General features: G+C 41.9%; 1 protein-coding gene across 1 annotated transcript; it reads right to left on the bottom strand.

Moving 5' to 3' along the window:
• Window positions 1–1,159: 1,159 nt before the first annotated feature.
• LOC306704483 (protein Wnt-2b-A) lies at window positions 1,160–14,336 on the bottom strand. Its single transcript, XM_079170851.1, has 6 exons — window positions 14,242–14,336; window positions 12,467–13,124; window positions 9,717–9,937; window positions 6,033–6,310; window positions 4,630–4,894; window positions 1,160–2,337 (listed from the first exon to the last, which is right to left on the bottom strand). Exons 2-6 carry the CDS (start codon window positions 12,646–12,648, stop codon window positions 2,108–2,110), a joined length of 1,176 nt encoding a protein of 391 aa, XP_079026977.1. The 5' UTR covers window positions 12,649–13,124; window positions 14,242–14,336; the 3' UTR covers window positions 1,160–2,107.
• Between the last annotated feature and the right edge of the window lie 8,446 nt (window positions 14,337–22,782).

Here is a 22,782-nt window from a genome sequence, read left to right as displayed (position 1 = left end):
CGAGGGACAATAAAACGAATCTTAGTATGGGCCTCCCATGGCTATTCAAAGACCTAGGATGTTGAGGGCTCTTTTTGGGGCAGTTGGTAGACTGAAAGGTGAATAATAATTAAACATTTTGATTTAAAAAGCAGCAACACATGAGGATATTGTATTGATTGAAGAGACACAGAAGAGTCATTTTGTGTTTTCATCTCAGCTGGTGTATCTGCGCTTGTGTCTGCTTCCTGCATCAAGGTATATCGAGGGCAGATGCTTTGCATTTCCTGTGTCATGGCATTGGTGTGTCTAATCAGGCCTGAACATGGCTGCATCCTGTCCCAAGCCTGGGCAAGAAGAGACGATCTTACCTCTGGGACACATGTTGACCAACACAGCATTCAGGATTAGAGCCTTACGGAAAATAGCAATGAATTAATCATTTATCATTTATGTGTACATGCTACTTTTTGTCTTCATGTTTTTTTTTACTGGTGTGCAAAATCCCTTTAGATTCACGTGAACAGGAGTCCCTGGGCTCTATTGTAACAGAGACTGAACTGGACTGAGAGTCTGGATAGCAGAGGGGGCCGAGGCAGAGAAGATTGCTGGAAAGTATTCTCTTTGATATGCCGGCCAAGAAGCCTTTGATTAAATGTGGTCCCAGCAGGAGCCCACACTAGGTCCTCTGTGGCACGACCATGTCCAATCACCAGCTATCAACAGCCCTGGGTAATTATAGCCATCTAGTCATTAGCCTGGGACCCACCTGGAATTCCACATAGCGAGGGGTGGGATGAGGCCAGGAGGGGTTGGGGTTTAGGTTGGGCCTTTAATCAAACACTTCCCTCCCCTTGACTGATATGACACACCACACCCCAACTCACATAGAATCAGCCTTTGTTACCAACATAGATTGTATTATTATTACTGCCCCAGCGTCTCTCAACTCATGCAGGTGAGGAGCAACGGTGTGTGTGTGTGTGTGTGTGTGTGATGGGAACAACATGGCAGGTTACGACAGCAGTACAACGGGAACTTACTCACTATCGTGCTCGGTCACACTGATTAGTTCTGCTCTAGTCTGCATCTAGTCTCTTTCTTGCCTTCAACCTCTATGTTTGTCTGTCTGAACAAAAACCAAATGATCCAGTGTCATAGTAATGCACCATATATTTCATATCAACATCTGTTTCGATAAGGCAATATACACAATGTTATACAAGCAAGCCGGAGAGCAGAGAAGTGAAATTTGTCCGATGTTGTGGTGGCAGTTTGTCATCTTACACACTGAAAACTAGAGTACACTGTATAGTCATAATAATTGGAGTGCTCTTCTCTCTCCTTGTGTCAGCCAATGTAGTGCAGTCTCATCCGCAGACGAGAAATGAAACAACACTTTACATTTTAAATAAATCACTTTAAACAGGTTTTTGTCTTTTTTCTTTTTTTTCTTTACAAGTCCCAATGACGCATCCGTCCATTTATTCATCTAGTGTCCATCTCCCTGTTCTCTGGTAGTCCTCTGCCTGGACTTCTGTTTGGCCACACAGGGCCAAACTTACGCTTAGATGTCCACTTCTCAAAGTGCACTTGTCAAGCTACTTCCCAAAGTCCAACCAAGTATTTGGTAGATAAAAGTCTATTTCCCCCCCAAAAAAAGAACATTATGTGAGTATATGATGTTGTTGTAATAATACTGGATACGTTTTTAAGGCTCAGTTAATGTAAAAATGTGTCTTTAAAGCATCAGGAAAGCAGCAAACCATTTCAACCCAGTACCACACGCTAGAAAAAAAAAGGCCTTCTGGACTGAATCTTCAATGAAAGTCCAATCCACCCTTACCCCAAAGTGTTCACTGGTTTCACCGTTCATCTGATCCCAGCAGTTCAGTCATAGGGCCATTCACAAACAGGGGCTAATGGATGTTAATTCATATTGATGGGTACTGAACTATAGTGCTTTCACAGAGACAGGTACAAAAGCCATGCAATGATGAACCGAAGTTGGGGCAGGGGAGGGCAGAGCACTTTCGGACAAACTTTCCCAGAATGCCATGTTCCACGGGATGTCCCATAAAGGGGAAAGGGGTGGGGTTGCATTAGAGGGGGCAGAGGGGGCGCGTCCTCAGGTCTGGTCCAACCATTCAGCTCGCTTGGGAGCTTTGCACGTGTGTATGTCCACAGCTTCCTCACAGTCCTTACACTCCACGGCGCAGCACCATTTGAACTTGCACTCGCACTTGGTGATTTGCTTGACTCTCGTGGTGTCGTAGCCCCGCCCACAGCACATGACCTCACAGCCATCCGTGCCGCGCGATGTCTTGTTGCAGACCCGCCCAGCCGTGCCCAGGGAGCCTGCACAAAAGCACAAAAGAGTTAGCCAATAAAAGCTCAAAGTGAACCAAAGTTAGTTTCTGGCCTTTTATGTTTTACTTCTCTGACAATTCTTCTACTGAAAACAACAAATAAACATTAATCTGCAACTCTTTTGATAATCCATTAATAGCTTAATACATTTTTCAAGCTAAAAAGCCAGGCATCACCTATTAGCTTCTCAATTGTTTTAACTGCAGCTCCTGTGAAATTTGTCCAGTGTGGAAGTTTTCTTATTACATGAGATTGTAACTTTATCCCACCTGATATCCATGAATATATTCAATCTTTCTAATATTTTTGCTGTAATCTTTGCTGCATAAAAAACAGCTACGCTAGTTTGCCCTCCCTGTCCATTTTGATCACCCACCATTCAACTGGTGCGGTTTGTGCTTCTGACCTGTGAGTGTTCAGGCATTATACCAAGAGGGTTAAGTCACACAATTCAAATAGCTTAAATTAGTTGCTTTTGCTGTGCTAATTAAGCTATAAAACCAGATATAAAAAAACTGTGAATTCACCCATTTAAAATTAGCTTAATTGACCCATTTAAAATTAGCTTAATTGATTCTATTGGTGTTAATATTGGATTTTAATTTTGTGACAGGGTTGAACAATTTTGAAATAAAAATCTAATTGTGATTATTTTGACTTATTTTGCAATGGTGATATGATTTGGGATATTAGAGGGACTGATGATTTCAATTAGTAATGCTTATGGCATACTTTTTGTGTGGAGCTGTAGCAAACAAAGAGAAAAAGTGGAATATGTGTAGGCCATCTCTGCAGCACCACAATATTGAATTTGCATTTTGATATAGCCATTTCGCCTGCTTCGATTTGAAAATTGCAGTAGGCCGTATTGCAATTTCGACACAATTTCAATTAATTGTGCAGCCCTACTTTGCAGCCATGTTGCCAGCATTTTGTTGAAACTATATCGTAGATATTTACAGATATTTAAAGATATGATGCGACAGGATTAACCCTTGACAGCCTTAGGCTTGTTGTCAAAGACACATAAAAACATAAATGCTAAATAGAACAACATTACTCACCATCTCTGTCTAGACAAATGGAGTTAAGCTCAGGATATACAGTAAACAAGTTTATGTTCCAGGCTGGACCTTTACTAAATTTGCGTTATTACAAATATCATAGTTTCACGTTATCTCATTTGAACCATTTGGTTCAATGTTGGATCTGCAGTGGCGTCACCGTTGTTGGATGTATTTTGTAGTGTTTAGCACTCTGGATATTACCTAATGCAGTGGCATATTGTCTGTGTCTTATGTGAATGGCATCCCCACAGAGATTAGTGCTGGTGTTTCGTGTGAGAAGCTCCCTGTTTGAACTGCTACCTATCACAACAAGCTGCCCATAGAACAACAGACCCACACACACAACTATGCAGTGTTGGTAGAGTGGCCTATAGTTACACTGCCTTTCCCAAGCCACTGCTCCCTTTGAAGCCACTCTCTGTATGTGCATGTGTGTGTGTGTGCATGCATGTGCGTGTGAGGGTTAAATGGACAGTGGAGCGTGACAGACAGACAGGCTCTCACACTCTGAGGCCCACTCTGCCCTCCAGCTACGCTTAGTTCAGACAGACAGAGAGGGAGAGACTGTGACAGACAGAAAGAAGTGATTTTTTTTTTTTTTTAAATTAGCTGCTTGTGTCCCTAGGCTGTGGATTCCACTGGGAAGGTGAGAAAGAGGGGGAGGATGGACGATGGGACGAAGAGAGAGGGCAGACAAAGGGAGCGAGGAAGAACTGGACAGAGCTTCTGAGTGATGGAGGTGTTGATGTCAACTATTGTAAAAGTTGGTTTGACAGTGTTTCATCCATCAACCGGCCAATCACAAACAGTCATAACTAATTGGTTGTATTGTGCAAAGGTTGATCAACACTTCCTCTGACCATAGGGGTGTGTGTATGTGTGTATATATGTATGTGTGTGTGTGTTGACAGAGACTGATAGAGGTCAGGTGGTCACAGAAGGTCCCCAGGGTACAAGGATATTACCTTCCACTGACATCACACAGGAGTCCTGCTGTGTTATCTGACTACCATTACACACACACACACACACACACATTGACATTCACACACACACACAAACACACTAGTCATGCATGAACATACACACAACATACACTTAACACCCCTAAAACATAACACAGTCGAGACAATCCATCAACGGCCATGAGAAACTGCCTTTCTTCGTCTTTCAATCCAGTCCACCTTCTTCTTCTCTCTTTTTGCCGTCTTACCTGCTGTTTTGTCTTGCAGGCAGTAATCCGGAGAGTTCTCAAAGTAGACCAGGTCGTTCTTGGTGGCCTTCCTGAAGGCTTTGTTAGCGACAGCGAAGCCTGTCCCATCCTGATTCATCGTCACCTCGATGGCCCCGTTGTATTTCCTCCTCAGGTAGTCACCGGTCTTCCGGAAGTCTGACATGGCCATCCAACATGTCCGCAGTGTGCAAGAGCCGCTCACACCGTGACATTTACACTCCAGCTTCATGAACCGCTTCACTGCCTAGAAACAGAGAGAAGTGGGGATTGTGTGTATGCATTTAGCCATCTTGACATTTGGTTTTACATGTTCTGTAAATACAGCGTTAAGACATAAAAATGTAACCTAATTTCATAAAAACATATTTCTCACCTAATGCTCTAGTGGTATCTAGTTCTTGTAGATAATATTTGGTTTCATCTGCCGAGGTTTCAAGATAGATATCCACCTCTGAGTTTTCTGCCTCCACTGCAAGACAATGGAGGTAAAAGGATTTTCACCCTGGATGAACGGTTTCATCTGAGCTACTGATAGTCCCATAACTGTTGACAGTGAAGTCCCTGGATTACCCAGAGATATGGAGACACGTGCTGTTGAATTATCTGAAAGTGTTTTTTTACAACTGTGAGCACCACAGACAAAATTCCTTTTACCGACATTGGGCTGGCGACAAAAAACTCAGATCCAATTTCAACTTTGTATTAGCATGTGATCTGTAACTGGAAATTGTATCTGTATAAGAACACATGTCAACGCAAGGTGTAAATGCAAGTTCTGAATGAAACAAATCTGAATGCAACCCTAGGTAGCTTATCATATCTCCTAACAGTGCATTGTAAGAGCCCCCCTGCAGGAGCACAGGACACGACCCGTGAACACGTATAACCAGACAATTTTGAAAATGAAGAGGTACAGATCAAATATTGAATCTTTTCCCACACTCAAACTTTTGACGTTTGAAATTCAAATAAAAACGGACATCCCTAAAATGCACTCAGAATGCATTGTAATTTGGAATGGCATTGTATTGAGATTGGATCCCAGCAAGGTGTGAATGCGCTCTGTACAGTTTGTCTGCGTTGTTAAGAAAAGAATCTCTCGAACAAGTTGATGGGTCACGTAACTCATTATAGAGATTCGATCACAGTGCAGGTGGAACCTTGATAACAAGAACGCTTAATACCAGGAAAAAGCCTGTTATCACTACCAACATAACGTTGCCAGAAAAAGATTGCATACCAGGTGTAAATGGGGTCCAAGATGCAGATTTATTAAATCCCAAGCAAATAAAACAAAAACCTCCAGAGCTAGATATATTACTATATGGAAGACATTTTTTCGTTATTTGGGTTAATTGATGCCGCTGCAATCGCACACTTACTGTTCTGCCACAGCGGTTGTTGTGTAGGTTCATGAGTGCCCGTGCATCTCGGACTGTCCTCTCTTTGGCATCTATGAAGGCTTTGGCAAACTTGATCCCATAGTTGATGTTATCACTACAGCCACCCCAGTCAAACTCTCCTCTCTCATCGCTAGCCCGTCCCCGCTTGTGCGGGTCGCAGTTACACGCTTTCAGCTCCCCCTGGCTGCAGGCGCGAGTAAGCGCATACACCACTCCTGCTGAGGAGATGGCGTAGACGAATGCTGCTTCACGACTGCCTGAGAAAGAGAGAAAGCACAAAAGCAAAAAAATAATAAAATATAGAGTATAGACTGAGGTAGAGGTTGAAATAACACAATCTAGTATTGAATACAGAAATTGTAGTTACTGATATCATGAAATGCAATCGATTTTGTACGACCTAAAGACCTAAAAACTGTGCACCCCACATGCATGCACAGATGCACTTAATGCCATGACCAGGCCTGGGTGTGAGCCATCAGAACATGAGGGTGCAGCTGACGGGGGCATATCAGGCCTGATGTGGAGTATAGGACAGCTCTGTTTAAATATTATCATGGAAATAATCCCAGCTGCGGGGCTCTCCTCTGCTCACATAAATTGTTTAAATACAGACACAGTGATACCCCATTAATCAGCACCAGGGTGATGTCATGACAGCATTTTCTACCATTGCTGCGCTTTTCTGGTCCTTAGTCCTTAGTTCCTTAGAATATGAGTCATCTATTGTGTGGCCAAAGACACATAGAGAATTAGATATAGTGTTTAGTCGCAGTTGCTTTTTGTAGCGCCCCTGGGAGTGAATACCTTTAAAAGACAACAGCCAGAGGCAGAAGAGCTTGTCCATCTTTAGTCACAGCCTAACAGACAAATGTGGTTTTCACTTGGTGCATCTGTACTTAAAAGTTGAAACGACTCAAATGCTGTTTCAGATAGAAGAAAACGATGCAGCTGAAATTAGATTCTAATTTCCCCAGTGAGTAAAATAATCCTCTGTATGAATCGGCTTCTTGTGAAGTAAAAGCCAGCTACTGAACGCTGTGTATTTTAATTACACTGTACATATAAAAGTCCAACTGGGAATCTCCGGGAAACTTACGGGAAGCAGAGAGCTCCACTGTGTTGTTGTTAACGTCATATCTCCGAGTGTGGAGAACAGCCTCTGTGCTGCAGTGTTATTAAAGAGAAAAGCCATTGTTATCTAAACGCTGCAGTGTGAGTTGATCAGCTGGTCTCATGCGTTGGTGCTCCACTCCACTAACATTAGCTAGTAGTCTCTGGGTGAGGGGGTACAAAGTATCCACAAGATACTTCTCTTTTGTCTTGCAGAGCTAACTATTAAAAATATGAAATAAAAAATGTTCCCAAATGCTTGCCTGTTTTGAAGATGAACTACAAAATATACGTGCTGTCCATCGCCTGGGTGCTGCACTGTGCCCTTGTGGTTGAGTTAGCTTTTTTGGTACATTATTACGTTACATTAACGTTATTACGTTATTACTACGTACGAGAATTGTCTTTTTAGCATGTATGATCTTATTCACAATCATAGAACGTAAGAATCGCAATTATGAATCGATTTCTTTTGCCCCACCCTTAATGTTCATGTCCATGTGACTCTGGTCAGTCAGTTGGTCATTTGGTCTGTCAGTTCTTTCATCAAACACTTCGGTTTGGATATTTAAAGATCTATCAGCTATAAAATGTAATTAAAATGTTCATGGCTCGTAATGATTTATTCACCTCCCTGGCCCCCTGACGACCATCTGGTACCAATGCTCTGAAACAGAAGAATTTCTATTACATTTGCTGCTGAGGTTTGTGGTTACCAGAGCATGAATCCTGATGTTTTTGGTGACCATGCAAGCTTTCCATCTTGTGCCACTAGCAAGCCATTTTTTTACTGACACACAAGAAACATCAGTATCTAATAAAACGTATACTCATGCTCCCCAGATGATGAACTATTTCTATTTTGGACCCCACTTGAGGTTTCCTTTAACACAGCCTTCAGGTTGAAATGTCAACTTTGAATACTCAATAACTCATTATGTAATCAGCAGGTTGCTGTGAAGACATTCAGCTCCCAAGTGGATAAACCATTTTTAGACCTTGTCAACAGAGAATACCTTTCAGCCGTGTTTTTCAGTCATCCATCTCACGTGCATCTGACATGCCCAAGCTTGAATCAAAATGTCGAGCCAGCCCCAGTTTGTATTGTAATCAATTCAGGGTTGCTGTTTTGGTCATTTGAATTTACAACACTGTACTGCAAAGTAACACATGGATACATGAGTGAAGCTATATTTCCTATTTTTAAGTCTAAGTACCAGTACTTTAAAATAACATCACAAAAACTAGCTGATATAGTACTGATAATAAATGAATAACAGTGGGGAACTTTTGTATCTGAAAACAATCTGAACCAGCCAAGGCTAGATGAGATTGTGTGGTCCAACCTACTTGCTCTATATTCACTGGAATGTCCTATTCCATCTCTAGGGTGAGGAGAAGGGGGCAGTGGGTGCTGTTGAGGCGGCGTGTGTGGGGGAGGATGGAGGAAGGTATTGCTGGTCATCATTCAAATCTGCGCTGTTTGTCTGACAGTGAGAATATCTCTCTAAATATTTACATCTACATTACTGTTTATTCCTGTCCTCCACACACGCAGCCTGTATCTCCATATCTCCTGTTTTTTTTCCCATGCATTGTTAACCTCCACACAAGCTTAGGATGGATGGAAGAGCGACAGTAGCACGTCTGATACTAAGTCTGTGGAGACAAGCACCTTATTTTATGCAACCTGAATCCAGATTCACTACAATGAACGACTGTAAATTAAGCCTTTACCTTTATGCCTTGCTCCAAAAGCAACAAATTCAAGAGAAAGCATACCATAACCCCAAAGATGTAGCATTAGAGAGTCACTCTTCTTATTGGTTCCACTGCTTGTGACAGTGACTTACAGGTGCATCCCTGTGTACATGCCCTGCATTCAGAATGCAGCTGTAGTGATAAATAATGGCTGCTGCAGTACTATTGCAAAATAATGAGTGATGGAAAATGTATAGAACTTTTATCATTTAATCTGTCATGCAAAATAGCCAGCTGGCGGAGGACACCTTTCCTATCAGGTGTTTTTACAGAAGAGCCCCTGTCGCTCTATTATTCAATAAATATTCATGATTCAGACAGTGTGCAGTTCTAAAACTCTTCATAAGGAGGAAGTATACATGCACTGTTTACAAAGAGAGTTGAAAAATATGTATGTTGTAACATGCATGTGCGTCCGTTTGCATATGTGTAAAGGCATGAATCTATTACACAGCACAGAGGTCTGGCAGGAGTGGAAAAACAAAATGATGACAAGCCTGCGTCTTGAAGCCTGTGTGTTTATTGACGAGGCGTAAGGCATTGCAACAGTCCATTAGTGTCTATAAACACGGAGCACCAGCATACGTGAGAGGGAAAGATCGGAGAAAGAACAGAGTGAGCAGAGATGGACGGAGAGAAGAAGGGAGAGGCCGTAAAAATGAAGAAGAAGGAGGAGAATGAGGAGTGAGATAGTGGCAGATGGGGTTCAGGTTCAGACTCAGTATCTCTACACTTTGGCCACAATCAATAATTAGACAGGAAGATATGTAGACACACCCATTGACTTACTCCGTAGCAAGACACGTCCAAACACGGTGTGGTCACGGTCCAGTGTGCTGCAGTTCCAGCGGTGGTGTCTGAATTGGTGCTGGCACTCTCTGATCCACTCTTTGGTGCCCTCGCCGATGGCCTGCATGATGTCTGGGTGGCGCTGACAGAGTTGCCGCTGCTTATTCACCAAGCCTGGGATGTTGTCGCAGATCACGCGGGCCCCCAGCGCACCAATGTACCTGAGGACGCAATAGACACAAGAAACGTCTACTTCATTTAAAATAATTCATTTGCAGAATACAAAGTCACGGCAGTGATTGGTGGTATATTGCAATTCATTAATACACATAGGTGCCCTCATATATAGGGGATTTACACATGTGGATACACACACACACACACACTCGAAGGTGTTGAGTGGCGTGAACGAGAGCTGCAGTAACAGTCCTCTGTGAGTCAGAGTTCACTACACTTAACAGTTTAAGGTTTGCGAGCAGGAGGGGAGTGGAAACCATTTACTCCTCTCTCCAAATAAATAAGCACTTAACCTCTCCCCACAAGACCTGCGTGTGTGTGTGTGTGTGTGTGTGTGTGTTCAAATGTTTCCCAGTGGAATAGTTGAAATCATGTCGTCACAAATCAGAGCACGAAGTCTGGGGCCTCCAATAACCCTGTCAAACTAAGTCCCCATTTACTCACTTTACTCCTCTCTGTCTTCTGCCTGTTCACTCTCATGCTCACCATACTCACAGTTATCTTGCATGCCTCCAATCTTTCTCCCTGCCCTGATAAAAGAGACTCCTACAGTATCCTAATAAGATAAATGCTGCGTTGAGATTATCACGAAAATATTACCCGAAAACCTAATTGTGTGTGCATGAGACGTCTTGCAACTCGGTGGCTGCAGGGTTTTGGCGGGTCAGCGAGTGGAGGTCAGGGAGCGTGTAGCTGTGTGGTCGTGTTTTACGAGGTTGGGCGAGAGGATGGACTGGAGGCTCTCTGCTCCCAAGAGTGGGATTAGAGAGGAGGAATAAGAACAGAGTGCTCATCAAAGGAAAGAGCCAGAGCAGCAATTCACACTTAATTTTCTCTCTGAGAGTCAGGAGGACTTGTAGATTTAATAGGATAGTAAATCATTATCCACAGGTCTAAAACAACATGCTGTAAAGCCCTGCGACTATACTGTGAATCATAGAAGAAAGACAAGTGGGACACAAATGGAAGGCTTTTATTGACTTCTGATGACGCAGCTGATATTACATCGACCTCTGTTGCCATGCCATCTTCTCAAGCCCTATTGAATCACAAGAAACACTAAAAAAGACTAATGATCCGATCATTTTCTTAAATGTTATCAGTACCTTTTTATATTTTACAAAAAAAAAATCTAATTTCATGAGAATGCATGTATTATGGTGTCTTTGTATTACATTGTTTATGCTTTTTCACCTTTCTCAAATGGCTCGAACATCCCACTATCTTAAAGCCCCGGATCTGTCCATATCATCACTTATTGTACACCCACAGAAATGTGAGAAACAGTTAGAGACTGTATCCCCTAAACTAAATTCCCCTCAAAGCCAATAATGCCCAGCCAAAGCCTCCACACACACGCTGGTCCCACTACTCCCCATAACTGCTTTTAATCTACACAAACTATTAGGCATTCCATTACACCCATACCCGCCCACACACAGACACTTCTCTCATAAACACACTCACACACATGGACATTTTCACGTATGTTATTGCGCAGGCAACGAGATATTTGGTTCACCCCTCACCTATGCTCTAGATGGCTGGTTTTGGGGTATTTTAGTGAAGTAATTTGCGCGTGTGTGGTACCTGGTGAATTAATGACTGCTCTGCCTTGTTGAACGCAGGCCCCATCCTTTGCTCAACACGCGCTCAACCAACAGCGCCAATATAAATTACATTTATCGCTCTATTATTATTGCACAATGTGGCAGTCCAACAAACTGACATGAAGAGAAAACGCATATCAGGAACTAAATCTTAAAGACGCTTGAATAGTTCACAAACTCGTAAAAGATATGTTATTTTAATGTTCCATCGTGTTTCTTACTCTTTTTTCAGGAGCAAATCATTTTGAATTAAATGAAGTGATGACGGATAAAAACACATTTTAGTTTCTCATTGCAGTCGTTTCTCCATAAAAATAACAGGGCAACGCATTCATTCGTGACAAATAATAGCCTAACACTTTTTTTTTTTTTTTTTTTTATAAACCGCAATGTGTTTAAATGATTTGCTGCAAAAATGCACAAATAACACCAAGAATGCTAACGTTTAAAATGTTGCAGCATTGATGCGAAAAGCACTGTCGGCATATACAGTGACTAATAATAATGTCTACAAATCGCTGCTTTGAATTAATTGGAACGGGTTTTGCTTTTGCTTTTGCTTTTGGAAAGGGGTTATTAACATGGTCATCATAAGAGAAATTCGTTGGCAATTTGAATCCCTGAAGTGTCTATCGAAAGACTATGCTATAGGCAGAAGTCCCAACTCCATTTCAAATGATTAAGATCAATGATTGATGTTCAAAATCATGTGCCATTTCCTTCCCTTTCACAGTTAGGCTCCCGATCAAATTTAGTTAATAATAATAATAGTAATATTAATAATCATCATCATCATCATTTAGGGTAGCCTACTTAGCAGTTTCTTCCAAAAACAAATTCGGATCCCCTAAATGTTGGCAGGCAGGTAGGCCTGTAGGTGTGATGTCTGCAGACAGTACTCACCACCATGAAGAGTCCACTCGAGGCGTCACCAGCAGCAGCAGCAACAGACACGCGCAGTAAATCCTCGAACTGGCACCGTGGTTTTGGCATGAAGAAGACCGTGGTGAGAGTTTGGCTCCCGGCGAACCACAGCTCCGAATCCGGGCAGCCCGGAGGCTCAGAATCCTGTTTAAACCCAGCATGACTCTACGCTTTTTTTTTTAACCACGAAAGGTTCCCCAAAAATAAAAGATTTTGGGGCGGCTTTAACAAACGAGGTTTGATGTGATGTAGGTTAAGCACCCATTCAGAAGGTAGGCCTCATTATCCAGTGTGTAGCTCCATAGTAATAGCGCGACTGTCAGGAGTGTGAGGAGCGCGTTTTCGGTGCCATGTGCGCACCAGACTCTCCACTGAGCACTTCTGGCTGCCGACAGGAGGTTTACCTGACCACACGAGCAACAAGTGTCGTTTTTTGTCACCTCTCCAGTCAGGTCCCCAACACGTATCCTTGATTTTGGCTTAGTTCAGAGGCAGACATAGGATCCGAATCACAGCTGGAGCCAAAATGTGGGAGTTGCGTGACTCGCAGCAGTGCTGTCGACTTTGTGACTCTGTGCTGGGTCGGATGCTTACACTGGACCTCTCCTTTATCAGTGCGCTGTGGACAGAGTCAGAGCTGGGAGGGAGGGAGAGAGAGAGAGAGAGAGAGAGAGAGAGAGAGAGAGAGAGAGAGAGAGAGAGAGAGAGAGAGAGAGATGAGGGAGGGCTCGCTGCTCACGGCTCTTCTTGCCCATTGGGCAGATGCAGGGGTTACAGAGTTTGACTAGGAAGGAGATATTAAAGAGGGATGGATGGAGGTGTGTGTGTGTGTGTGTGTGTGTGTGTGTGTGTGTGTGTGTGTGTGTGTGTGTGTGTGTGTGTTGCTGGGGTTAAGGGGCGATGGTGCTGTTGTGGTCGAGTCGAGACGGTCCGAATGTGAGAAGTTCATCTGTAACCAAATAGTTATAATTGATGATGGCGCCTTCATTTTACAACCCAGTAAAACTGGATAATTAAATCACATGAAAATGTGTTTTTTTTTTCATATATTAAAACGGTGTTTTCCATTCTTGATTTATGATGCAATCATTGGGTGCAGCAAAATAACCAGAGACCAAATACCCTACATACATGTTGGAAATTCAATTGTTAATTGCAGCCACAGATTTATTTTAGTGGCTATGGTATTCACCCAGTATTTATCTAACATCTATTGTTATTGTCAATTCATTATAATATATAATAATAATTATCATATTCCTTGGATATGTATATGATTGTATTTATATTCCTCATGCTGTTCCCCACATACATCTTTCACATAGACGTTAATGTTAATATCAACCTGCCCATGGGGTTGCAGATAAAAAAAAAGAAATAACGCCTTTTGGCTAAATGTGGCGCAGTTTCATCATATTAATATCACGTAATGAGTGCTGTCCCTGATAAAGAGGTAATTAAATCTGTGACATCGGTTAAGTTATTATTATGGTTATTATTTACAAATACTAATTTCAATATTTGTTATGCCTGCAGCCGTGCACCAAAGCATAGCAGAAATGAAAGTTAGAGAAAAAAGGAAAGGGAAGGGAATGTGGGACTTGGAGAACAGAGCCAAATCGTCCAGTGGAACAGCACTATGTCTTAAATATGAACCACATGTGTAAGAGAGAGTGCTGAGACAGCGCTCGCACACACATGCACACACACACACACACACACACACACATACAAGGGAGAGCAACCATCCTCACCTTTTTTCCCATGCGTGTGTGCATCTTGAGGTTGTCATCAGGCGTTGTAGCGGGCTGTCATCCATTATCAAATCTCAAGTCCTTGAATGACTCCTAACAAATCAAAACCTAATTTTAGGTATCCAAAAATCTTGAACTGAAAAATGACTTGCTCGACTTGTTAACGGACACTTTTTTGCACTGTTCTTATCAGTGTAGACTTAAACTTCTCTGGGGAGTTTGTGATATTGGATTAAGAATGCCACAGTTGATTCAGCTGACCCAGTAATGCCAACAAACAAGTAAACAAATCAGGAAAATCCTTGTTGGAATTGAAACAAATTAGCTATAGCTGTCGCAAACTCCTATTTCATCGAAAGCTTGAGAAAACAGCTCAAGTGTTTATGCCAAAGCTGCTGTTAAAGCTAAGCTCCTTTTAGAGACATTTGTATTTCTGCTTAGAGCTCGGCAAGCAGGCTGCTGTCAGAGAATGGGACACACACAGTTTTAAATGTTTTCAGAGACAGGCACATTCACAAACACACAGACTACAGTGGGTACAGGTTTGTGAGAGGCGGCTCTGGTGAATATTTGTGCGTTGCAGCTTAGCTCACAATTTTCTGCTAAATCAAAAGGAATTAGGGAAGCACAAACACGGCTGAGTTATGCTTCTCTCTCATGGGGCTGGAGCTGGAACAGACTTTCGCATTCTCTCTCTTGGTCTCTCTCTCTGTCTCTCTCTCAGCCTGTGAACTTGACCCCAGCTTTCTCCCCATAAACAATAACAGAGTCAAACGCCTTCCTCTCAGTCGGAGGAAAAGTTTGCCCTGATGTACGAGGTCTGATCTGGCAACCACCACCTCAGAGGAAAAATACTGGGTACTGATAAGGGACTTGCAGGGGGAAAAGAGAATGGGCTAAATGAACCAAGAGCAAGCCAGAGGCATGCACTATAGGTGAAAGAGTTGGACTAATAGCCCATGTGTCCCCTGTGGGGATTATGCTGTGGGCTGTCACTATTCAGGCAGTCCAGGGATGAGCTCAGGGTGTATTCCCATCCCCTGGCAGGTTGAGGAGAGAGGACAGCCTGTCGTCAGACCTGCCGAAGTCCCCATACTGATGGGACACACAGGGGCAAACTCTACACTGGGCCGGTTTGATGGAACATGAACAAGGGACAGGTGAAAGAAGGACAAAGACAACTGAAGACATTTTATGAATGATGGGGGGGGGGGGGGGGGGGGGGGGGGGGGGGGGTACTGTATTCAACATCATTATCAACTAAGAGACAAAATACCTCATTTGTCATTGCCTTACTGATAAACCCTTAAAGGGGCAGTTCACCCCTCCAATCAGTAATACATAGTTTTCCTCTTACCTGTAGTGCTATTTGTCAATCTAAATTGTTTTGATGTGAGTTGCCTAGTTTTAGAGTTATCAGTTGTGGAGATGTCTGCCTTCTCTCTAATATAATGGGACCACAAGTGCTCAAAGCGCCAAAAAATACATTTGAAAAACTTTACAGCAATGTCTCTTTCTGGAAAGGGACAATGTTGTTGAATTGACTCAATCGGTTACTAAAACTGGACTTCCTGGATCGTATTTCATGTATCATCTACACTATAATAACGTCACACTACTCGGGCGGGTCTCATCCAGCCGTTGTAGCTATACCTACGAAAAAGAATGCGCCTTAATTTTGTACGTTATCAACGTAATCATGAACGAGAAGAGAAGATTTGTCACGTAACTTGAATAATGTAGTTACGGCACTGCCGCGGGTATGTTAACCAAAACAACGACCTTTTCCTAAACCTAGTCATGTAGTTTTGTTGCCTAAACCAACGGAGTAGTTTCCTGTGGGGACGGAAGTTTATTTTGTAAAGACCCTAAGCAGGTAACAAGCATACAAATTGACACGTGTTGCTGGCTTTCAGAAGGAAAACTCACAAAAATTGTGGAGTAACTTTTTGTAAGATATCATACGTTGTATGAGGATACGTTGTAATACTTAAAGTCTTGAACATTTCCATTCTAAATCATTTTATTTTAATCCTTGCAGGAGTACTTATCGTAGATGGATCTAATACTGTCATAATTTCTGCGTGTTAAGTAGCCGTGAAGATAAAAGGACCAGGCCTGAGTGGTTGTTTGGATAATAATCAGCTGAGAATCCAGTAGCATTATCTATAAAGCTAATGAAAGGTCAGAATACAACACAGACCCTAAAAATACACAGTCCTCCAGAGACAGATAATGTGCGTGTGCATGAGTGTGCCAGAGAACCAGATCTGTGATAATTTATTGTCCTGTAAATTTAGATCCGCTGACAGAGATGAGCTGCTTTGAACAAACAGAGGTGCTGGAACTCCAGAGTTCTCGAAAGGTATGTACATTGAGAGAATGTTTGTGCCTGCACATATGCAAAACAAATGCTCACACATCCATAACTGCTGCCACAGTATGTACCCATCATGGTTGGCCTCTACGGGGCTAAGCTCTGCATACTTGCAACCCATTCTTACTTTATCCCCAGGGTAGCCTGGCAATAATAGATTTTATAATTCCTGTGAACACAATAAGTGTTTGTAAATGTGATGGTGATAACTCTATAATAGAATGTTTACTAGGTTGCTGGAGGATGCCGTCATGCTGGACAAATTGGGAGCATGCACACACTTGGACACACACTTGGGACACACACACAGACTGGCTGTAGAGCAGGTGATACAGATGACATTAAAGGGATATCCTAAAACACTTCTTAGGAGAAAACAGGCATGCTCCACTGGCAATACATAGAATGGGCCAATGACACAAACAGATAATCAGGCATACATCATTGATATTAGATGGGGCAGACTGGGATTAACTTAAATCAGACTGCTTTAATTTTCCTTTTCTATTGTTTAAATTTCATATTCAAAGAGTTAAATGTTTTTAAATAATCCAAATTGAAATTTACCTTAGATGCTGGTCATTTTGACAGCACAGTGTCTCCTTGCTCCCTCTTTGTGGAACTGAGTTTGTGCTGAGTGGTTTCCGGTTTTAGTAGGGAACTGCTGTGTGACGTACACTGCAGGTCATGGGCAGCTGGTCACATGGCTAGCTGAGGTAACTCAGTGAACAGTGAATCAGTAAATTGAACTCTGAAACATTGGGGGGTTTTTTAGCGTGTCATTCTACTTTTCACACAGGATAAGGAGTGAGTCACTCTGTAAACCAAAGACTGAAATCATTGGTAGAACAGCTGCTCATGTTTTTATCGGTAGCAACTTGTGTTTTTCATTTGTTTACGCAGGATTTGAGAGACAAGTGCAATGAAACCATGAAATTATAATTAATTCAATACCAGGTTTGTTTCTTGTATTGGAGGCTCTCATTTGGGGTCAGAAAGCGGATCCATTTATTTTAGGATTATGACATGTGGTGAGGACCTTGTGTGTGTGCAGTTGTGTTTATGAGCGTGTGCATATGCAAGCAGAAATGTGACTTATTTTTGTCAGGGCGACTGCTTTTAACTATTACAGTCAGCAAAATACAGTCAAAAACTGTTGACTGACAAAAAAATAGAGAATAAGACTGTTAATGTTTTTCTTGCCTTCTCCTCAATGTTTCCCATTCAAATAGCAAAGCTAGGTGGTGAAAATATTTTTCTTTACTTTTGGGTTCAACTTTGAAGCTGCTTTTCAATATTTTCATATTAACAATGGATACATGATTTGTTATGTGAAAGAAGACGCTCGTAGTGATAAACCAAAGAATTATCATCCGACTGAAGTTTCCCTCTCTACACAAATTAGTGTCTTTTTCCTCATTGTTTAGTTTTTTGGTCAAGGCCCACAGCTCAGGCAGGTGTTCTCTGTAAAAAAAAAAAAAAAAAAAGCTAAGATAGACCCACTACACCTGCATAGCACCGAATGCAGACAGACAAAGTAAGAGATTAGCTGGTGAACATAGTGTATTATTTACAGCAGATATTACTCTCAGGAGTTGGTAGAGAGCAAAAACAGAGCCACAAAGCAATTGTTGGATTTCGATTCATCAGGTGGCCAGAAACATGACTCAAAATGAATGTTAATGTTTCTCCATGTTTGTAATAATATGTAAATGGCCATGGCAATGGTTTCCAAACATGTTTGCCAGAACGACTACGGTGATGATATGTCACGGTTGTGTTTGCGAGCTTGTTGCGCTGCACCCAAGTGGTGAAAACATAAATGGTAAATGCCAAATACTTGTATAGCGCTTTTCTAGTCTTCCGACCGCGCAAAGCGCTTTAACACTACATGTCATCATTCACCCATTCACCCAAATGTATACACTGATGGCAAGGGCTGCCATGCGAGGTGACATCTGCCTATCAGGACTAACTAATCATTCATACCCATTCATACACTGGAGCACGTAGGGGTTAATTGTTCAAGGACACATCGACATGGACTAGGAGCCAAGTATCGAACCGCCGCTTGAAGGATGACCTTGCTCTACCACTGAGTCGTGACGGGGTTGGCAAAAACCTTGTGGTAGGGGCTGCAGGAACCCTGCTGTGGCTGTTTTGTGAGCACTCACACAGTGTGATTGACATTTAGTTCTGTAGTGACGGTTGTCTGGGCTCGTGTTTTAGGTTGAACTCTTGAGTGCGGGACATCACGGCTCTTTGGCAAAAGGCTTTGTGGTGAGGGTTCTAAGTTGTAGGGGAGGTCCCTCCACGCCCTGAGTGATGAGAGCAGGGTTTAACCGGCTGCAGGTGCGCTCGAGACAGGCGGGTAGGGCCTTTGAAGTGAAAGCCAACTGGGACCACGGCCCATCTCTGACCAGCAGCCAGCACAGACACATTCGCTTTCAATTAAAACTCTCCCTTCTTTCTCGATCTTTTGCTTTCTGCTCTCTCCTTCAATACTATATGTTTAGAAGAGAACAGTCTTAAAACTGTGATGCAGTAATTCTATATTGTTACTAATTAATAGCTGTTCTGACCATCTAATTGTCTGTTATTTGTCTGTTTGTGTGAGAGTGTGCTCAGTTCTTACTTCACCTCTCACTTAGGCTTCATGAATCTTCTTGTGTCTCATGGCCAGGTTCAGCTCATAGAAAACTGCGGGTCCTCAGTGCTTTGACACCCTGATTTATTGTTTCTGATTTATTTTTATGTGATGAAATCAGGGATGTCGTCACTCTCATGCTCTGTCATCTGAACAGGACACATTCTGTCTTTGACACTGCTTGTTTAGCAGCTAAGTCATACCAGCTTTGTTACCTGATAGAGAAATATTGCAAATGCTGCTGTGGCTTATTGGCTGCTTTTATTTGAACGTATATACACACTCAAGCATGTATGTAAGCATGCACACATCTCATTAAAGAGAGTGAAAAAGAGAAATAAATGGCGGTTTCGATGGTAAGCTCCCTGGAGGCAGCTACATCTGGCTCCTGTTAGCCACAAGCGTATAAAAATCAAATGTGGTTTAGTCCCAGACACACAGAAACACACACACACACACACACACAGACAAACTCTGGGAGGTAGGACTCCAGCATGGTGGTCACCCCCAGCAGTCCCAGTCTCTCCAATACCAATCCTAGTGAACTCAGCAGACATCAAGGGGCTCAGACATGGACTAGTACTCCTGGCACAAATCGTAACAACAACCCATACACAGTCTCTATACAAAATATTAAACCCTTAAAACCGTGTGGATACCCGTCTGCCGGGCCTCTTATATGTCTGACTGAGAGTGGGGGGTGTCAATAATAAAGAGTTATAAAAAAAAGTCAAACTCGTAGTTCTGTCGGTGGTAACACACTGTATTCAGATAAACAGGGAAAATATTTACCACTAAATATTTTGCTTGCAAATGCGAACATCTGCCTGTCATTTTCTTTCTTTCATTTTTATTTTAAGTACCGTCAAAGTGTGACCCTAGTAGAATTTTTAAAAAGAGTAATCGATTTATATATATATGTGAATTAGGAAAATTGATTTAGAATATTGTATCCTAAATTCTAACACTGAAACAGTTATCTGATTTACTGTATCAGTTAGTCGACTGACAGAAAATTAACAATATATAAATATATAGATGTATCAGTCTGGGCCAAAGTGATGGACAGACCGACATCCCCAGAGCCACACTGCTAACATGACTAAAGATGGGAAGATTTCTAGCTTTTATAATGAGAGGATTTTATGTCTTTCTTTAACATATATAATAGCAAAATGAATATGCTTGGTCAAATAAAACAGGCATTGAAACGATGTTGAAGCATGCTACTGCACAAAAACAAGGATGCTACGATGAGTTCATCGACAGGATGTAAGAGATAGTTTATATAAACAGATACTCATGGACAAACAAGTAACCAGACTAGCTCCACACCCCAGCTGTCCAAAAGAATCAGTGCACGCTCTGTGACACATTGCCCTGCAATGAAATTCATCATCCTCATCGTCATCGTTGCTTTTGATTGTGAAATTCTGATGTATCTGTGTGTGTAATTGGTGGTTGACAACATCATTAGAAATAAACTGTTTGTGATATTCAGGCAAGCAAAGTGAGAAGTACGTTAGTTTCCAAGGCTATCACACTTTTCACCTCATTAGAGACTGAAGTTTACTGTAATTTCTACAATTTTCTGGTTTTCTGTTTATGTATAAATGCCACTGAGGTCAGACAGAGCTCATCTTGTGTGCTCCTCCAGGCCCAGCAGGCATGTCAAAAAGACTCTGCAGCCCTGCGAGTCTGTCTCTGGCCTTCAATTTCCTGCCATCTTAAATCCTGGTCAGAAGAGCGATCTTGATTTCAGCTTGGGTGGGATGTCCAGCTCTTCAATAACGTTTGTGGTATTGATATAGCATGTAATGTCAGAGTTATACCACCACCAAAGCATATTTGTTTAAAGCTTTTCTCTTGAATGTGTGAACGCTGGCATAATCCAAAGCCTTTGTTGCACACACTGCCCTGTGTGAAATAGTGACCAATTTACCAACTCCACATGAAAGTCCTTGTGATTGCCAAGCCCATGTCAAAAATCAGCAAGAGACTGACGGCATCCAAATGAAAACATTTTCTTGGTGAAGAGCACCAGATTTCACGCCATGTTTTAACAATAGCTATGTTGTGGCCGACTGCAGCAGTCCAGTAAAAAGCTGGCATTCCTTGGCAGCAGGCTGGCACTTGTCCTGGACTGTCAGAGTGAAATGTTGCCCTTATGTCAGCTCTCAGTAAAGTCCACTATCTCTGACAGTGATGGACAGGCCCTCTCGTCTCTGGAGATCTAGCTCATGCTGAGATACACAAAGGATGAGATCAGCCTCTGGACTGATTTTAAGGCCTGGAAGCATTTCCTGGCTTGTTGCTGCCAGGTTTCAGTAGATGCCAGGTGAGGATCAGAGAGTTTTTCGGCCATCTTTCGTCATGTTGCAGTGGTGGATGAAGTATTCAGATCCTAAATGTAAGAACAAGTAACCATAGAACAATGTAAAAATACTCCATACAAGTAAAAGTCCTACATTTTAAACTTCAGTAAAAGTATTCAGTTAAATGTTTTTAAAATATCAAAAGGAAAAAGTACTAATTCTGCAGAAAAAAATCTATATAATAGTATATATTATATTATTACAAATACTGATGCATCAATACATACAGTATTAAGCTTAATTTTCAGAGGTGGCACTATTTTAAGTATTTTATATGTTAGTTACTTCAGTCAAGTTTTTCCCAACTCAGGGGTCAGTCCCCTTTAAAGATCAAATTAAATGTAGTGGAGTCAAAAGTACAATATTTCCCTCTGAAATGTTGTGGTGTAAAAGCCACCCCTTTAATTTCTGCAGCAAATATTTAAGCCCACCCCCCTGTGAGTCTCCTAAAGCCCGTCTGACCTTACCCACCAACCCTGCTCCTCACACAGAAATGTTGCAATGTCTAGATCTTACCATATGCTTCTAATCCAACTCCAACGTCCTCTTTGGTTGTGTCTCTCCATTCTCCTACAGATCTCTCACACAAAGTCCTTTAGCATCCTGCTCTTTTCACTTAACCCCCCCATCACAAAACTCTCTTGTTCGTCCAGCTTTACCCCAGCATCCTTATTGCACCTGACAACAATACATCTCTTTCTTCTCTTACCCAGAAATAACATTGCTAATGATGAGCTCTCTCGTTTTGCTGATACATCAACTCTACATTTACTCCAATTTGCTAAATGTACTTTTGAGAAATATGCTTTTCTTTTTTCTTTCTTGACAAGAAGTATGAGAAGATCAATACCACTCTCATGTGTGCATGTTGAGCACAAACCCTGAAACAACTAGCTAAGGCTGCAGTTAACAGTTGTTATTAGATTAAAGTTAGTAAAATGTCATAGAAAAGTGAAGAATGCCCATCACAATTTTCCAGAGACAGATATGTCATATGATACGTCATATTACGTGTATGACATATCATAAGCTGGAACTAGCAAATGTTTGGCTTTTTTGTTTGAGAAATAACTTGATACATCAATTATTGAAATTGTTGAAAATACATTTTTTGGTCGATTGACTTTGGTCAATCAATCAAC

This window comes from Pholis gunnellus, assembly GCF_910591455.1.
Source record: "Pholis gunnellus genome assembly, chromosome: 2".
NCBI classification, from domain to species: domain Eukaryota; kingdom Metazoa; phylum Chordata; class Actinopteri; order Perciformes; family Pholidae; genus Pholis; species Pholis gunnellus.
Note: the sequence above shows the minus strand (reverse complement) of the source record. Positions and strands in the feature narration are given on the sequence as shown.